Source organism: Hylobates moloch, unplaced genomic scaffold (assembly GCF_009828535.3).
Source record: "Hylobates moloch isolate HMO894 unplaced genomic scaffold, HMol_V3 SCAFFOLD_15, whole genome shotgun sequence".
Classification (NCBI taxonomy): domain Eukaryota; kingdom Metazoa; phylum Chordata; class Mammalia; order Primates; family Hylobatidae; genus Hylobates; species Hylobates moloch.
Genome location: NW_026652290.1, coordinates 9,173,897 through 9,189,211, shown reverse-complemented (window position 1 = coordinate 9,189,211; position 15,315 = coordinate 9,173,897). Strand labels below are relative to the sequence as shown.

Genomic DNA, 15,315 nt, shown 5'->3' with positions numbered 1-15,315 from the left:
ATTCCGGGAGGCCGACTCCTCCCCGCCCCACGAATGCCGGGAATTGTGGTCTCTGCGGGACGCGAGTTGTGAGACGGCCCAAGGGGCCGCGGGGTATGCTGGGACCGCTAGCCCTTCCGGCGTGCCTCAGGACTTCGGGTCCCCTCACCCCGGGCGGATGCCCAAAGCCTCCGCCTTCCCAGGAGCCCCTGCGGCTGGGCGCGAAGATGGCGGCGGCGATGGCCGGGCGCTCCTGAAGCAGCAGTTATGGAGCTTCCCTCAGGGCCGGGGCCGGAGCGGCTCTTTGACTCGCACCGGTAAGAGACCCGGCGGGAAGAGACCGATCCCCGCGTCCTCTCCGCCTTCGGCGCCTGACCACTTCGCCTCTCGCCCTCAGGCTCCCGGGTGACTGCTTCCTGCTGCTCGCGCTGCTGCTCTACGCGCCAGTCGGGTTCTGCCTCCTCGTCCTGCGCCTCTTTCTCGGGATCCACGTCTTCCTGGTCAGCTGCGCGCTGCCAGACAGCGTCCTTCGCAGGTTCCAACGTGGGCGTTCGGGGAGTGTCAGAGCTGGGTCTGGCCTGAGGACACACAGTCACCACCTCCTGTGTCCCCAGGTTCGTAGTGCGGACCATGTGTGCGGTGCTGGGGCTGGTGGCCCGGCAGGAGGACTCCGGACTCCGGGATCACAGTGTCAGGGTTCTCATTTCCAACCACGTGACACCTTTCGACCACAACATAGTCAATTTGCTTACCACCTGTAGCACCGTGAGTGAGAGCAAGGCCGAGAGCGCCACGAGGCGGTTCCCTGGGGCCCAGCTGAAGGCCCCCCAGTCCCCACTCGCTTTCCCCGTGGAGGATACTGAGCCTTACCCCTAACCCCGATCCTCTACCCCACATGTCAGTTTTTTTTGTTTCATTTTCCTTAATTTTTTCTTCTTGTTTTCTCTTCTCCTGGTTCCCAGCCTCTACTCAATAGTCCCCCCAGTTTTGTGTGCTGGTCTCGGGGCTTCATGGAGATGAATGGGCGGGGGGAGTTGGTGGAGTCACTCAAGAGATTCTGTGCTTCCACGAGGCTTCCCCCCACTCCTCTGCTGCTGTTCCCTGAGGAAGAGGCCACCAATGGCCGGGAGGGGCTCCTGCGCTTCAGGTGGGTTTAGCACAGGTATGGGGCGCCAGCTGGGTAGGTGGTCAAGCTTGTGGGCCCTTGAGTTTTTACAACTTTCTTCGGCCCTTAGCCCCCATCATCTCCAGTTCATTTCCTTTCTGTCCACTTTTAGTTCTTTCTCCTGAATCCCTTCATTTTTCAATTATGTGCTTGTAGAGTTTGACAGTTGCCTGTTATAAGGCAGGTATGAGCTGCTGACTAGGCTGGCTGGATTCCCATCCTACTTTCTCCTTCCTCTTCTAGTTCCTGGCCATTTTCTATCCAAGATGTGGTACAACCTCTTACCCTGCAAGTTCAGAGACCCCTGGTCTCTGTGGTGAGTGTGTGTTGAACAGGGAATCTCTGGGGCTTGGAGGGGAAGTTTCCCATCCCTGACCCTGGCTTAGGCCTCACTTCATGCCCTCCCCTCAGACGGTGTCAGATGCCTCCTGGGTCTCAGAACTGCTGTGGTCACTTTTCGTCCCTTTCACGGTGTATCAAGTAAGGTATTAACTGCCCTCACATTTTGGTCGCTGGGGAGAGGCTCACCTCAAGGTCAAGGAATTAGTGGTCTCTGCCCTGTCCATTTGTAGATCTTTGTATCAAGGTTCTACCACAGAGGCAACACAAAGTATTTACTATTTTCCCACCCTCACCATGCAAAGAGGTACCAAAGTGGGGAATGGTGACAGCCTCTACCCTGGGTGCCCACAATGTAGCCCTGGATTGATTTTTTGCAGGTGGCTTCGTCCTGTTCATCGCCAACTAGGGGAAGCGAATGAGGAGTTTGCACTCCGTGTACAACAGGTGGTCGGGTGCACAGGCAGGGTGGAGGCGGGGTCCCTGCTTAGGAGGAGAGGGAGGAAAGCTTGAGATCTTGACACTTCCAGTCTTCCAATTCTCCCTAGCTGGTGGCCAAGGAATTGGGCCAGACAGGGACACGGCTCACTCCAGCTGACAAAGCAGAGCACATGAAGCGACAAAGACACCCCAGATTGCGCCCCCAGTCAGGTATGTGGTCTCTATACATTACAGCTTTTGGGGGTTTTTTTTTCCCAGCCTACTGTGATTCCTCCCCTATTCCTGTGCTAGTTAGCCTCTCCTTCTAGTTCTCTACTTACCAGAATTTCTTTTTCCTTTTTCCACAGCCCAGCCTTCTTTCCCTCCCTCCCCTGGTCCTTCTCCTGATGTGCAACTGGCAACTCTGGCTCAGAGAGTCAAGGAAGTTTTGCCCCATGTGCCATTGGGTGTCATCCAGAGAGACCTGGGTATGGGAAAGGGTGGCCCCACACCGGGAGATGGGCACAGGGAGGAAAAGTGGGTTGTGAAGAAAGAAAGTAAGCAGGGAGTGGACTCCCTTCTCTTTTCTCCCCAGCCAAGACTGGCTGTGTAGACTTGACTATCACTAACCTGCTTGAGGGGGCCGTAGCTTTCATGCCTGAAGACATCACCAAGGGAACTCAGTCCCTACCCACAGCCTCTGCCCCCAAGGTGAGACCCAGGAAATGGTCAGATCCAAGTCTTAGGGTGAGTTGGGGGCAGGCTACATACTCCCTTATCCCTGACCTTTCTTTTTTGATCCTGAGACCCTAGCATAGTGCCTCTCTTGCAAAGTAGGCATTCGGTGCGTGTTTAATGATGATGACTCCGCAAGCCCTCTGACATTGTGATCACCTCAGTTTCCCAGCTCTGGCCCGGTGACCCCTCAGCCAACAGCCCTAACATTTGCCAAGTCTTCCTGGGCCCGGCAGGAGAGCCTGCAGGAGCGCAAGCAAGCACTATATGAATACGCAAGAAGGTGAGGGGGTTAGAGGACAATAATAGGATGTGGCAAATTGGAGAATGGAATTATGGAGCTACTGTGGCAAAGCCTGAATAATATCTCTCCCTATGTCCCACAGGAGATTCACAGAGAGACAAGCGCAGGAGGCTGACTGAGCTCAAAGGAACAGGATGGCACCCAGAGCCGCAGGACGGAGACTGGGGGCAGCCCTCACCCAACTCACAAAAGGCTGGATGGGTGGGTGGTAAAAAGGGAAGGATGAGGCTCCCCCAATGTCACATTAAATTCATGGTTTTCATTCAAGGCGTCTGTTGTCTCTCTGGGTCTCAAAAGCCCTGTGAGTGGGTTCCTTATTCTTTGGCTGGAGGGGGTAGGGGTGAGAGTCTTCTTGTACATTTGAGGGGGGTAGTCAGACTGCAACTGTCTAAAATCACCTCCTCATGCCAAGCGATAAGTGATAAGGAAGTGTAACTGAACTGAAGACCCAGCTTGGGTAATCAGCCCAGGTTTTGGAGGAAGCTGCTGCAAAACTACAAGTCCCAGCATGCCTTTCACAAGCACACTACACATCATCTATAGAGTTCACACATGCTCAGTGTGGTAGCTGGAGCCTGTTTTCCATAGGTTCCTGACTAGGTTAAATAAGGTGGAGCAAATAGCCCCACCCGAAAAGCAGGCTTCAGGATTTGAAGTTTGAGCCAATCCCTGAGGTAGAGCCGGAATTTACCTTTGTACTTCACACGGTCAGGGTTGGTGGTGACTACGTGGGTCTGGAGCTGACTGCCGTCCTGACACGTCCTAGAGCTGCAAGCAGGTTTGAATCCAGGATCCCTGTGACTGCTGTTCCTCTCCCCACCCCCTATATCCTTTTCCCTTCAGGACTTTACCACAGGTTACTAGGTCTCACATAATTTCTACTGCCCTTAAGGACCCCTGCCTAAGTAAGATTTCTACTACCTGCCAACAGGGTAATAGTATCAGGTAGATTTCTACTACCTGACTATAGGGACTGTCGACTAACTCTCAGTAGCCCCTTATCAAAATACCTAGCACTGTTTCCTTGGCAGGGAATGCTGGGAAGGGTGGGCCCCAGAGCATGACCAACTGAAGGTAGAGGTTAAGGATCAGGGCTGAGGTGGGAAGATGGCGTCCGTCACCAAATATGACCTTACTGGCTGCTCTGCCTTCTGCAGGTCCTGCCAGAGAGCCACCATGACCTCTCAGCCTCTCAGGCTAGCAGAAGAGTATGGCCCAAGTCCTGGGGAGTCTGAACTGGCTGTGAACCCCTTTGATGGGCTTCCCTTCTCTTCCCGCTACTATGAGCTGCTGAAGCAGCGCCAAGGCTTGCCCATCTGGGCTGCTCGCTTTACCTTCTTGGAGCAGTTGGAGAGTAACCCCACTGGAGTGGTGCTGGTGTCTGGGGAGCCTGGTTCTGGCAAGAGCACCCAGGTGTGGTGGGGGTTGTGGGGGCAGGCAGATTCTGGGAGCGGACAAAGGGAGGAGCTAGGGAATTGGCCTTTCCCTGAGCAAGGGGGTACTGGGCTGCTTGGGGTCATGACGAAGGTGAACGAAGAGAGATGGGATGGGTTAGGTTGGCCCAGGAGGCTGGTGGAAGACCAGGGGACTCCCCAAATAAGGAAAGATTAAAGTGGCCATAGTTCCCTGAGCACTTCTGACTGAAGTCCTACATCTTCCTCACTGGTTGTCCTTCCCTACTTCTATCCCAGATCCCTCAGTGGTGTGCAGAGTTTGCGCTGGCCAGAGGGTTCCAGAAAGGACAGGTTACTGTCACTCAGCCCTACCCTCTTGCAGCCCGGAGCCTGGCTCTGCGGGTTGCTGATGAGATGGACCTGACCCTGGGTCATGAGGTTGGATACAGCATCCCCCAGGAGGACTGCACGGGGCCCAACACCCTGCTCAGGTGGGGGCCTCTGCAGGCCTTACCCAAATCTAATTCCCTTCACTCAGTAGAAACAAACCCATTCCTCTGGCATCTCACCATACCCTCCCTTAGCCCAACTCACTCTTTTTTATTTATTTTGGAGAAAAGGTCTCACTCTGTCACCCAGGCTGGAGTGCAGTGGTGCAATCACAACTCACTGCAGCCTCAACCTCCCGGGCTCAAGGGATCCTCCCACCTCAGCCTCCCAAGTAACTGGGATTACAGGTGCGCACCTCCATGCCTGGCTAATTTTTATATTTTTTGCCATGTTACCCAGGCTGGTCTCAAACTCCTGGGCTCAAGTGATCCGCCCACTTCAGTCTCCCAAAGTGTAAGGACTACAGGCATGAGCCACCGCGCCTGGCCCCAACTCACTCTAAATTGTGTGTGGTGCAATGGCTAAAGTAAGCCCTTGAATCCCAGCCAGGGGCCTCAGACATTCAGCCTCACCCTCATCAGAAAAATGTCACTTCCCAGCTGGCGTATACCTTGTGAACAAAGTGTTCTCAGTGGGGTTGTGGGGTCACAGTTATGGGTCCATAGGCTCAGGAAGTCACAGCATATTTTTCTGGCCTTCAATATCAAAATATACGTCCCCTGGGGAGAAGTTTCCCTGAGCTTGTGGGGCTGGTCAGTGTCCACACTGATTCCTCTGCCCACTACCAATGTCAACAGATTCTGCTGGGACAGGCTGCTTCTGCAGGAGGTGGCCTCGACTCGGGGCACTGGAGCCTGGGGCGTGCTGGTACTAGATGAGGCTCAGGAGCGGTCGGTGGCATCGGATTCACTCCAGGGGCTACTGCAAGATGCCAGGCTGGAAAACCTTCCGGGGGACCTCAGAGTGGTTGTGGTTACTGACCCAGCCCTTGAACCTAAGCTCCGAGCTTTCTGGGGCAATCCTCCTATTGTGCATATACCCAGAGAGCCTGGTGAGAGACCTTCCCCCATCTACTGGGACACCATCCCACCTGATCGGGTGGAAGCTGCCTGCCGAGCAGTGCTTGAGTTGTGTCGGAAGGAGGCTCCAGGAGATGTGCTAGTGTTCCTGCCCAGTGAGGAGGTAAAAAAAAAAAAAAAAAAAAAAGCCTGCAAAAGGAGGTACTCATCATCTTCCAGTCCTGGGGAATGGGAATGGGAGCAATGCCCGTTAGGAAGAGTAGAGTTGCAGTATTTACTCTCCGCTGGGGTCCCAGAGAAAAACTTGAGGATTTCAGTGTAAAGAGGTTTACCTCTCACTTTTTTATTCCCTTTAATGCAGAGATTTGTGATTCAGTGAACCCCTGAAATTAGAAAACCTTCAACTTTATGAGTAATTTGCATTTTCTCAGAGTGAAGGGCTATAACTTTCAACAGTCTTTCAAAGGGATCTGTGACCCCAAAAAAGGTGAGAACTGCCCTAATGCCCCACCCACCCTTCTCCTCAGGAAATTTCCCTGTGCTGTGAATCCTTGTCCAGGGAGGTAGAGTCCTTGCCTCTCCAAGGGCTTCCACCACGAGTAATGCCCCTTCACCCAGACTGTGGACAAGCCGTTCAGGCTGTGTATGAGGACATAGATGCCCGAAAGGTTGTGGTCACTCACTGGCTGGCTGACTTCTCCTTCTCCCTCCCTTCCATCCAACATGTCATCGACTCAGGACTGGAGCTCCGAAGTGTGAGTGACAGAGAGAGATGGCGGTGGGGTAGTAAAGACAGAAATGGCCCACTCTGATCTGTGTTGGCCTTGGTTGGGGGATGGGCAACAGGTTTACAATCCTAGGATCCGAGCAGAATTCCAGGTGTTGAGGCCAATCAGCAAGTGTCAGGCAGAGGCAAGACGACTGCGAGCAAGAGGGTTCCCACCAGGTAAGAGCCTTTGCCCTCACTGAAATAAAAAACCCAAGAGTCACCAACATGCAAGCCTTGAGAAATCTACAGTGGTCTTCTTTCCCAGGTCTTTTTCCCCTCAGGATCCTGCCTCTGCCTGTATCCTAAGTCCTTAGAACTAGAAGCTCCACCATTGCCCCAACCCAGGGTGTGTGAGGAGAATCTGAGCTCCCTGGTGTTACTACTAAAAAGGAGACAGATTGCAGAGCCAGGGGAGTGTCACTTCCTGGACCAGCCTGGTGAGCACCTCTCCTGCCCAAGCACTGCCATCTGACCACCCAGTTCTGAAACTTCATATCCTGTAAGCCCTGTTTCCTCACCAGCTCCAGAAGCATTGATGCAAGCCTTGGAAGATTTAGACTATCTGGCAGCCCTGGATGATGATGGGGACCTGTCAGATCTGGGTGTCATACTATCAGAATTCCCTCTGGCCCCTGAGCTGGCCAAAGCCCTGCTGGCCTCATGCGAGTTTGACTGTGTGGACGAGATGCTCACCCTGGCTGCCATGCTCACAGGTATAAATCGCTGCTGTAAATCCATAGCTCTTGAAACCACTTCAGCCCTTCCTCTTGGGTTTTGGTGCTCCTGAGGCTAGCCCTTTCCTCTCTGTTCCAGTTGCCACCCCTCACAATGCCTAAAGAACCAGGCTTAGTCACCTATCTCCCTCTTGTCTCTTTAGCCTTTTTTCTCTGCTGGTTCTTGCCCTCAGCATGCTTAAATCTCTCCTAATCTGTTATTGCTAAAACTCACACGCCACTCTTCCTCAACCCTATCCTCCTCTTCAGCTATGCAGCATGATTTCTATCCTGTTCTAACTGGTGTATTGCTCACCCACTGTACTCCAGCTTCAGGTCTACCATGCCAGTGAAACAGCTTTCAACTCACCAGTGACCTTCCAGGTACCTAATCCAGTGGATACTTTTGAACCCTTATTCATGACCTTCTTTTGACACTTGAGATTGCTGACCGCTCCACCTTGAAACTGCCCCCTCCCTAGGCCTCTGTAATGCTGCTCCTCATGGTTTTCATCCTACATCTCTGGTCATCCCCTTTATCTTTTCCTTGAGCTCTTTGTCCTCTTCTTATCCATTGTAAATTGGTCCTCAGGGTTCTATTCTTGCCTCGTTTGTCTTCTATTTCCTGAACTCTCTGAGCAAATTTATCCACACCCATGGTTTGAAGTGCTACCTTTAGCCTTAAAATGTCCAAACCTTGTACTGTTATCTCTCACCCAATACCATTCTTTGAATCTGAGAGACAGAGAGAGAGGGAGGGAGAGAGGGATGGGGAGAAGGGGAGAGACGGAGAGGGAAAGAGAGGTAGAGAGAGAGAGAGAGCATACCCCAACTCCTGATGAACGTTTATTTTTTCTTTTCCTTTTTTTTTTTTTTTTTTTTTTTTTTTGAGACAAAGTCTCACTCTGTCACCCAGGCTGGAGTGCAATGGCATGATCTCGGCTCACTGCAACCTCTGTCTGGTTCAAGCAATTCTCATGCCTCAGCCTCCCAGGTAGTTGGGACTACAGGCATGCACCACCATGCCCAGCTGATTCTTGTATTTTTAGTAGAGATGGGTTTTCGCCATGTTGGCCAAGCTGGTCTCAAAGTCCTGACCTCAGGTGATCCATCCACCTCAGCCTCCCAAACTGCTGGGATTACAGGCCTGAGCCTCGGCGCCCAGCCCCGATGGACATTTCTACCAGAATAGTTAACAGTACCTCAGCTCAGAACTGAACTCAAATGCTCTATTAAACCAGTCCCTCACCACCATCACCAAAAAATCTTTTCCTCTCTCTAGAGTCTCAGATTCAGATAATACTATTATCTCTGCTGCTCTGCTACCATCACTCTAGACCAGTCTTTCTCCAGGTTATTTCACTTTTATCTCCTAAACGTAAATATATATATATATATATGTTCATCTGCCCTTCTCCATATTCCCTTCCAGTGAATATGGTAGGTAGGGCCTGCCAATGGTAGGTCCTCCTCATTGCTCAGCTGGATTTCCTCAGTAGCCTCCTAACTAGTAATGTGAGCTTTTTCAGACACATGGACTCTCTTACTTAAAAACTCTTCTTCAGCCAGGCATGGTGGCTTGTGCCTGTAATCTCAGCACTTTGGGAGGCTGAGATGGGAGGATCACATGAGGTCAGGAGTTTGAGACCAGCCTAGGCAACATAGTGAGACCCTGCCTCTACAAAAACAAAAAATTAGCCAGGTGTGGTGGCATATGCCTGTAGTCTCAGCTACTGAAGAGACTGAGGTAAGAGGATCATTTAAGCCTGGGAGGTTGAGGCAGCAACGGGCCATGATTATGCCACTTCACTCCAGCCTGGGCAAGAGAGTGAGACCCTGTCTCAAACAAACAAACAACAACAAAAAAAACCACAACTCTTCCTCTACAGCCACTCTTTACCTTAAAGACAGTTCCTTTCCTCAGTACTCCAGCCTCTCATGACCTTACCTATACCTACCTCTCCAGCTTTATCTCCTGCCGTTCTGCCACATGTCATTTCATTCCCTCCACCCATACCAGATGGCTTGCAGTTCCCCAAATATGCTATATTATTAACTTACATGCCATGCTGTTGCCACAGTCTAAAACATACTCCCTGCCCCTTCTCCACTCGGCTAATTCCTACTCAAATTTCAAATGCTAGCCCAAGGGTCCTCATCCTTTTCTCTTACATCACTCACATCCTCACCACCTAAAGCCTGGATTAGGTATCCTCCTCTTTGTTTCCACAGTACCATATAGAAACACCTATCACGCTTATCAAGTCTGCTTACCTGTTGATCTCTCCCACCAGACTTGAAGCTCCTTGATGGCAGAGACTGTATTTATTTATCCTCAATGTTTAATGAAGTGCATAGCACCTAGAAGTTATCTATGTCTTTTGAATAAAGTTCCCAAAGGGACACTTCTGCCTTTTCAGCATTCTACTTGTACTACTATCCCTTCCCATTTCCCAAATGGCAGATTCTACCTCCCACTCTTCTGCCTCCAGCTGCCCCTGGGTTTACCCGTCCTCCACTCAGTGCAGAAGAAGCTGCCCTGCGTCGGGCCCTGGAACACACGGATGGTGACCACAGTTCTCTGATCCAGGTGTATGAAGCCTTTATACAAAGTGAGTTCTGCATCCTTTTATAGAATCCCAGATTTTCCAAAGAGGGGAAATGTTATGCAGCCAGCTGACAGATCTCTATGCTCAGAAAGAGAAGGCCCTTTGGCTAAGGGTTGGGTTATTTCAGGGGTCTCAAGGACTTTAGTTTAGCTGGTCCCTTTCCTCTCCTAGGTGGAGCAGATGAGGCTTGGTGCCAGGCTCGAGGTCTGAATTGGGCAGCATTGTGCCAAGCCCATAAACTTCGGGGAGAACTCCTAGAACTCATGCAACGAATTGAACTTCCCTTGTCCCTACCAGCATTTGGCTCTGAGCAGAATCGCAGAGACCTTCAGAAAGCACTGGTGTCAGGATACTTTCTCAAGGTTAGAGAAAAGGGTGGGGGTGAGGGTGATCAAAGGAGCAAAAGGCAAAGAGAACAAATATTGGTAAGCCACTTTGAAATCAGGGTCCAGGTGGCCATTCAAAAGATTCTTTAGAAACAGAAAGGACTTTTCCCTTGAGGATTTGAGGTACAAGGGGCTATGGAAAATGCCGTGAGGTATAGTAGAGACCAGACAACACCTAGACGTAATGCTTTACTTTTAATACTCTCATCACCCTTACTCTTTCTCAATCCCCTTTCATTTTTTTCTACTGCCTGCCTCTTCCCTTTTATTTATTCCGTCAATATATTTGCCTTTCAATAAGGTGGCCAGAGACACAGATGGGACTGGAAATTACCTACTCCTAACCCATAAGCATGTGGCCCAGCTCTCCTCATACTGCTGCTACCGAAGCCGCAGAGCTCGTGCCAGACCCCCACCATGGGTGCTCTACCACAATTTCACAATATCCAAAGACAACTGCCTTTCCATTGTTTCTGAGATTCAACCACAGATGTGAGTTCCCTGACATTCCTCCTATACTGCCTATTCCTCTCCCTGGGGCCAAAATTATGGCTGGGGAGTTAGAGAGACAGAGGAAGGGATCTTAGTGGTTAGTAAAAAAATGATCTGAGGAGACAGGATTTGTGGAAGGGCTGGTGAGAAGTTTAAAAGTCTGCTTTATAAGAGAAGATGCACATTTGGAGACCTAGGCAGGAGGAGTGCTTGAGGCTAGGAGTTTGAAACCACCCTGTAGTCCCAGCTACTTGGGAGATTGAGGTGGGAGGATTACTTGAGCTCAGGAGTCTAAGGCTACAGTGAGTTATGATCATGCCACTGAACTCCAGCCCAGGCAACAGAGCAAGACCCTGTCTCTAAAAAGAGAGAGACAGAGAGAGAGAAGATGCAGATCATCTAATTATGACTCTCTCTATTAGGCTGGTGGAATTGGCCCCTCCATACTTCCTGAGTAACTTGCCTCCCAGTGAGAGCAGAGACCTTCTGAACCAGCTAAGGGAAGGAATGGCAGATTCTACAGCAGGGAGCAAATCATCCTCAGCCCAGGAGTTCAGAGATCCCTGTGTCCTGCAGTGACCTGCCTGCCTATGGAATGGAGCTGGGTTCATCTCATCACATTAGATTCTCCCTCAGGGTGACACCAAAGCACCCAGACAGATTTAGAAGCCCACAGTTTAGGGTCAAATGTAAGCCCTGGAACCTGAGTCCCAAGAAATGGTAGGCTGGGAATGGAGAGAATGGGATAAACCACAGTCTACATAGGGAAGGACTCTTTCCTTACCCTTCTCTTATTGATTGGAGAGGGACTGATATGCTCCCCATTCTCTCAACTTTGCCAAACCCATTCTTGTACTCCCTTGTGATCTATAAAAGTTTTTTTATGATGCCAATTTTTAATTTGGTCCTGCAGTGCCATATACAACATCCATAAATCAGTGATGATATTACAGTAAATAACCAGGGCCAGCTCCTCCAACTACATAGTCTCTAGCCTCTTCCCATCTCCAATCAGGCCTTCTTCATGCTATGATCGACATAGTTGTCACTAGCACAGACATGAGTGGTCTGGCTACAGTTGGTCTCTAGCCTGGCTTCTCTTCCCTCTGTCACAGTGCATCAGCCTCCAGGGGACAAAGGATGGGGGTGCTACAGGAATCAAATTCTTCCCTTTCTTCCTCATACAACTTAAATCCAATTCCTTTTTAAACCTTAAGGCTAATGCAACCATCCCCTAACTAGACTTTCTATTAACAAGCTTCCCAGCAACCCAGACACACCCACAAGATGAAGTCTTTCTAACAACTTCAGAGACATCATGCTTTCCTTTCTTTCTTCCTAGATTCTCCTTCCTTCCCTTCCCCTTTTCTGCCCTCGGACTTTTTTTTTTTTTTTTTTTTTTTTTTTTAGGCGGAGTCTCGCTCTGTCACACAGGCTGGAGTGCAGTGGTGCGATCGATCTCAGCTCACTGCAACCTCCACCTCCCGGGTTCAAGCGATTCTCCTGCCTCAGCCTCCTGAGTAGCTGGGACTACAGGTGTGTGCCACCATGCCCGGCTAATTTTTGTATTTTTAGTCGAGATGGGGTTTCACCATGTTAGCCAGGATGGTCTCGATCTCCTGACCTTGTGATCCTCCCGCCTCGGCCCAAAGTGCTGGGATTACAGGCGTGAGCCACCGTGCCCGGCCTGCCCTTGGACTATTGACTTAGGTATTCTCCATCATCTTGCACATTGCAAACGTGGTTGTCGAATTTGGTGGAAAGGTTTAGTCCTTAGAACTCTGCTTTTCTCCTCAGAGTTCCCTCCCTCAGAGATTCTATCTGTTGTCATTCATTCTATCTAGGTCCACCTCTATGTGGATGTCAGCTGATCTCCCTCAAAGGCACTTCTCCAGGATTTATTCTCTCTAGGTATAGCATTTAGTTTTGCCTATACAGTTAATTTTGCTCCAATCTTCCCAATTTCCCTTTCGTCATCCACAGCACCATTGATTTCCTGATGCTGCACATTTCCAGTCTTGGAATCACCTTTGATTCTTCTTAAGCTTGTCACGTCCAAATTATTTTCCAAATTCTCTTCACCCTAACTCCACTGGGTCCATTAACTTTGTCCACTGTTTCCTCCTCTCCCTTCTCTGTCCCTATGTGACACTAGAGCCAGATTTTCTTTCTAGATTTTCTCTTTCGTTGGGTGTGTAAGTATCCGACTCGCCTCCTGCCCAGGTGTGTTGCCGGAGGATGTGGCCAGCAGGCTGAACACACATGATAACGTGAGGCTCAAAGTCAGGAATGAATCCTTAGCGATTATTTTACTATTGAGGGATGAGATGCCCGGGGTGGACAACCCTCTGGTTCTGGTCACAATCAGCCAGCCTCTCGCGCTCCAGCACCCCCTCTATTGCTTCGCCGTGGTCGGCGTCTTCTTTCCTTCACACCTTTGGTACAGACCCAGCCGGCACCGCGCGCAACGCCGCTAGAGCCCCGCAGAGCCCCAGCTCCCGACCACCCGCCGGAGAATTCCGAGTCCCTCAGGAAAGCAGCTCCCATTGGCCAGCCCGGCCTCCTCCCCGCACCTCATTGGCTACTGTCCTGCAGGTCCCGCCCTCTCGGCGCCTCAGGTTCCAGCGGCGGCCGGCGTAACGGCAGTGAAGTGAAAAATGGCGGGAAAGGCCGCCTCTGAGCTGGCCTTGCATCTGCGCAACGCTGGCTTGGGAGCCGGCCGGTGGTGGAGGAGCCCTCGACGACAGCCTCAAGGCCTGCCGCTCCTCACGCGCCTGGCTGCCACTAGACCATGGGCGCAGGCAGCCGCGCGCTCCACCGCTCCGGGCCCGGCGCTCCACGCCGATCGGACGGGCGTCGCTCACACTACCGAGGCGAGCCCGGACACTGAAGCCACTTTGTTGTCCTCGGCCCAGGGCTGCAGGTTCTGCAGCGCGAAGAGCGACGAGTTGTGCAGGCAGAGAGGGTCCGGGGGCAGCGGCGGCCGCAGCGGCCGTGGCAACGCGTCCTGCTGCAGGTGCAGGAGCAGCCGGCCCGCGCGGTGCCGCTCGGCCTCGCGCTCCTCCGCCGTCTGGCGCCTAAGGGAGGGAGACGTGGGGTCAGAGGGGCCGCCCGCCGCCTCGCTTCTCACCAGGCCCGGCTCAGAGACCCTAGTCCGCCCTCGCCCGCGCCGCGCCTCACCGCCACTTGGTGCGTCGGTTCTGGAACCACGTTTTGACCTGTGCGTCGGTCATGCGCAAGGCCTTGGCCAGCGCCGCCCTCTCCGCAGAGGCCAGGTACTTCTGGCGCAGGAAGCGCCGCTCCAACTCCAGCACCTGTGAGCGGGAGAAGGACGTGCGCGGCTTCTTCCGCTTCGGAGGGGTCCGGTTTTGGTAGGGGTGGCCTATGCGGCGCGTCCCAGAGAAGGGCGAGAGCGCAGCTACCGGGAGGAAGAAAGACCAGGGCAGGATTTGCAGGGTGGCCCGAGGTGCCACTGAGAAGGCCGCGCGGCTGTCCAGGCCGCAGAGCTCCCGCGCCCTGTCCTTACCCGGGCCCTAAGCATCAGCCGAGCCCTATAGCCAAGAAAGGCCTTTCCGCTGGGATGCGAGGGAGACGTCCCCTGTAACTTCACCCTCCCCTCCCCGCGCGTGGACAGTGGGACTACAGAGGAGGGCGCCGGCACCGACGGCAGCTCCCTCCCCATCGCCTCTCGGAGGCAGGACCCAGAGATTCGAGTTGGGGGAGGATCCCCTGGGAGGATCTATTGGGAGGTGTGAAAGGGGTCCTTGAGTTGGAGCAGAAAGCTAAGAGATGAGGAGACGGGGTCAGAGTCGGGCGTGACGCTGGAGGGGTCAGACAACCTCACCCGTGAGCCGGTCCTTGGCAAAGCGGCGGCCGCTGTCCATCCAGGGGAAGGTGAGTCCCGCTAGGCCTCCGGCGCCGCCCAAACCCGAGGGCCCAGGCACTGCAGGCGCCCCCCCGGCGGGCGGTGGCACAGGCAGCGGGCGGTGCGCAGGGACGCGGATCACGCCGCCCGGGGCCACTCCGGAGCTGCCGGGCAGCGGGGCAAGTGAGCCGGCGGGACCGTAGCCCGAGGCTCCGTGGTATCCACCCGAGAACGCCCCACTCTCCCCATGACCCTGGCCCCCGCGACCCGGGCCTAGACCGCCCCCTGGGGTTTCGGGGCCGCTCAGGATCTGATCGATGCCGAAGCTGATTGGCTCGTGGTGTGGGAGGTTGTGTGGACCCAGCATCCCCGGCTCCATCGGTCTGGGCCGAGGAGAACCGCCGGAGGTTCGGTGGTTGGGGAGGATGCCTCAGGCAGCTCCAGAAGCCCAGCGGCGGCGCGCTCCGGACAGTGGCCTCAGGGGCCCGCGGGGCTGACCAAAGCAGGGCGCCGGGGTCCCCGGAACAGCAGCATCCCTGTGCACCCGGAGCAGCCGCGCCCGTGCCAGCCGCTGCCGGGCGTCCGCGCAGGGACTTGCATCCCGGGGGAGCACGGCCAGCTGGGGCCCCTGGAGCTTCCTTGCTGGCTCTCAAGCGCAAATAGACGCTGGGCTGCCGGCGCCGCTGCCCAAGTCCGGGGTGGAGAGGGTTGGCCAGCTCCGGCTGGGGCAGTGACT

The 15,315-nt window shown here is 53.3% G+C and overlaps 3 protein-coding genes across 6 annotated transcripts; 2 read left to right on the top strand and 1 right to left on the bottom strand.

The window, feature by feature from the left end:
- The first annotated feature begins 204 nt into the window (after positions 1-204).
- On the top strand, positions 205-3,209 carry AUP1 (AUP1 lipid droplet regulating VLDL assembly factor). Of its 4 annotated transcripts, XM_032178372.2 has the most exons (12): positions 205-296; positions 377-514; positions 594-744; positions 942-1,126; positions 1,388-1,460; positions 1,556-1,629; positions 1,864-1,930; positions 2,032-2,134; positions 2,272-2,391; positions 2,499-2,614; positions 2,803-2,921; positions 3,025-3,209. In XM_032178372.2, the coding sequence occupies exons 1-12, from the start codon at positions 247-249 to the stop codon at positions 3,059-3,061; spliced, it is 1,233 nt and encodes a 410-aa protein (XP_032034263.1). In that variant the 5' UTR covers positions 205-246; the 3' UTR covers positions 3,062-3,209. The 4 variants fall into 4 exon arrangements, with proteins under 4 accessions (XP_032034263.1, XP_032034264.1, XP_058284591.1 ...); XM_032178373.2 differs by lacking the exon at positions 594-744 and having other exon boundaries at positions 377-593; XM_058428608.1 differs by lacking the exon at positions 3,025-3,209 and having other exon boundaries at positions 2,741-2,884.
- Positions 3,210-3,627: 418 nt separating this feature from the next.
- DQX1 (DEAQ-box RNA dependent ATPase 1) lies at positions 3,628-11,454 on the top strand. The gene is made up of 12 exons (XM_032178363.2): positions 3,628-3,720; positions 4,100-4,355; positions 4,634-4,827; positions 5,524-5,908; positions 6,273-6,500; positions 6,592-6,691; positions 6,796-6,951; positions 7,036-7,227; positions 9,720-9,839; positions 10,008-10,198; positions 10,524-10,714; positions 11,137-11,454. The coding sequence occupies exons 2-12, from the start codon at positions 4,119-4,121 to the stop codon at positions 11,291-11,293; spliced, it is 2,151 nt and encodes a 716-aa protein (XP_032034254.1). The 5' UTR covers positions 3,628-3,720; positions 4,100-4,118; the 3' UTR covers positions 11,294-11,454.
- On the bottom strand, positions 6,358-15,315 carry TLX2 (T cell leukemia homeobox 2). Its single transcript, XM_032178360.2, has 4 exons — positions 14,559-15,315; positions 13,895-14,132; positions 13,288-13,791; positions 6,358-6,710 (listed from the first exon to the last, which is right to left on the bottom strand). Exons 1-3 carry the CDS (start codon positions 14,956-14,958, stop codon positions 13,575-13,577), a joined length of 855 nt encoding a protein of 284 aa, XP_032034251.1. The 5' UTR covers positions 14,959-15,315; the 3' UTR covers positions 6,358-6,710; positions 13,288-13,574.

Bases quoted from the DNA above. Each gene is read 5' to 3' on its own strand.
- TLX2 (XM_032178360.2), bottom strand. From the start codon at position 14,958: ATGGAGCCGGGGATGCTGGGTCCACACAACCTCCCACACCACGAGCCA. The intron at 14,133-14,558 runs GTGAGGTTGTCT...TCCTCCCGGTAG, and splicing joins TGCCAAGGACCGGCTCACGG to CTGCGCTCTCGCCCTTCTCT. The intron at 13,792-13,894 runs GTGAGGCGCGGC...TCCCTCCCTTAG, and splicing joins AACCGACGCACCAAGTGGCG to GCGCCAGACGGCGGAGGAGC.
- AUP1 (XM_032178372.2), top strand. From the start codon at position 247: ATGGAGCTTCCCTCAGGGCCGGGGCCGGAGCGGCTCTTTGACTCGCAC. The intron at 1,127-1,387 runs GTGGGTTTAGCA...TTCCTCTTCTAG, and splicing joins GAGGGGCTCCTGCGCTTCAG to TTCCTGGCCATTTTCTATCC. The intron at 2,392-2,498 runs GTATGGGAAAGG...TTTTCTCCCCAG, and splicing joins TGTCATCCAGAGAGACCTGG to CCAAGACTGGCTGTGTAGAC.
- DQX1 (XM_032178363.2), top strand. From the start codon at position 4,119: ATGACCTCTCAGCCTCTCAGGCTAGCAGAAGAGTATGGCCCAAGTCCT. The intron at 5,909-6,272 runs GTAAAAAAAAAA...CCTTCTCCTCAG, and splicing joins TGTTCCTGCCCAGTGAGGAG to GAAATTTCCCTGTGCTGTGA. The intron at 9,840-10,007 runs GTGAGTTCTGCA...TTCCTCTCCTAG, and splicing joins GTATGAAGCCTTTATACAAA to GTGGAGCAGATGAGGCTTGG.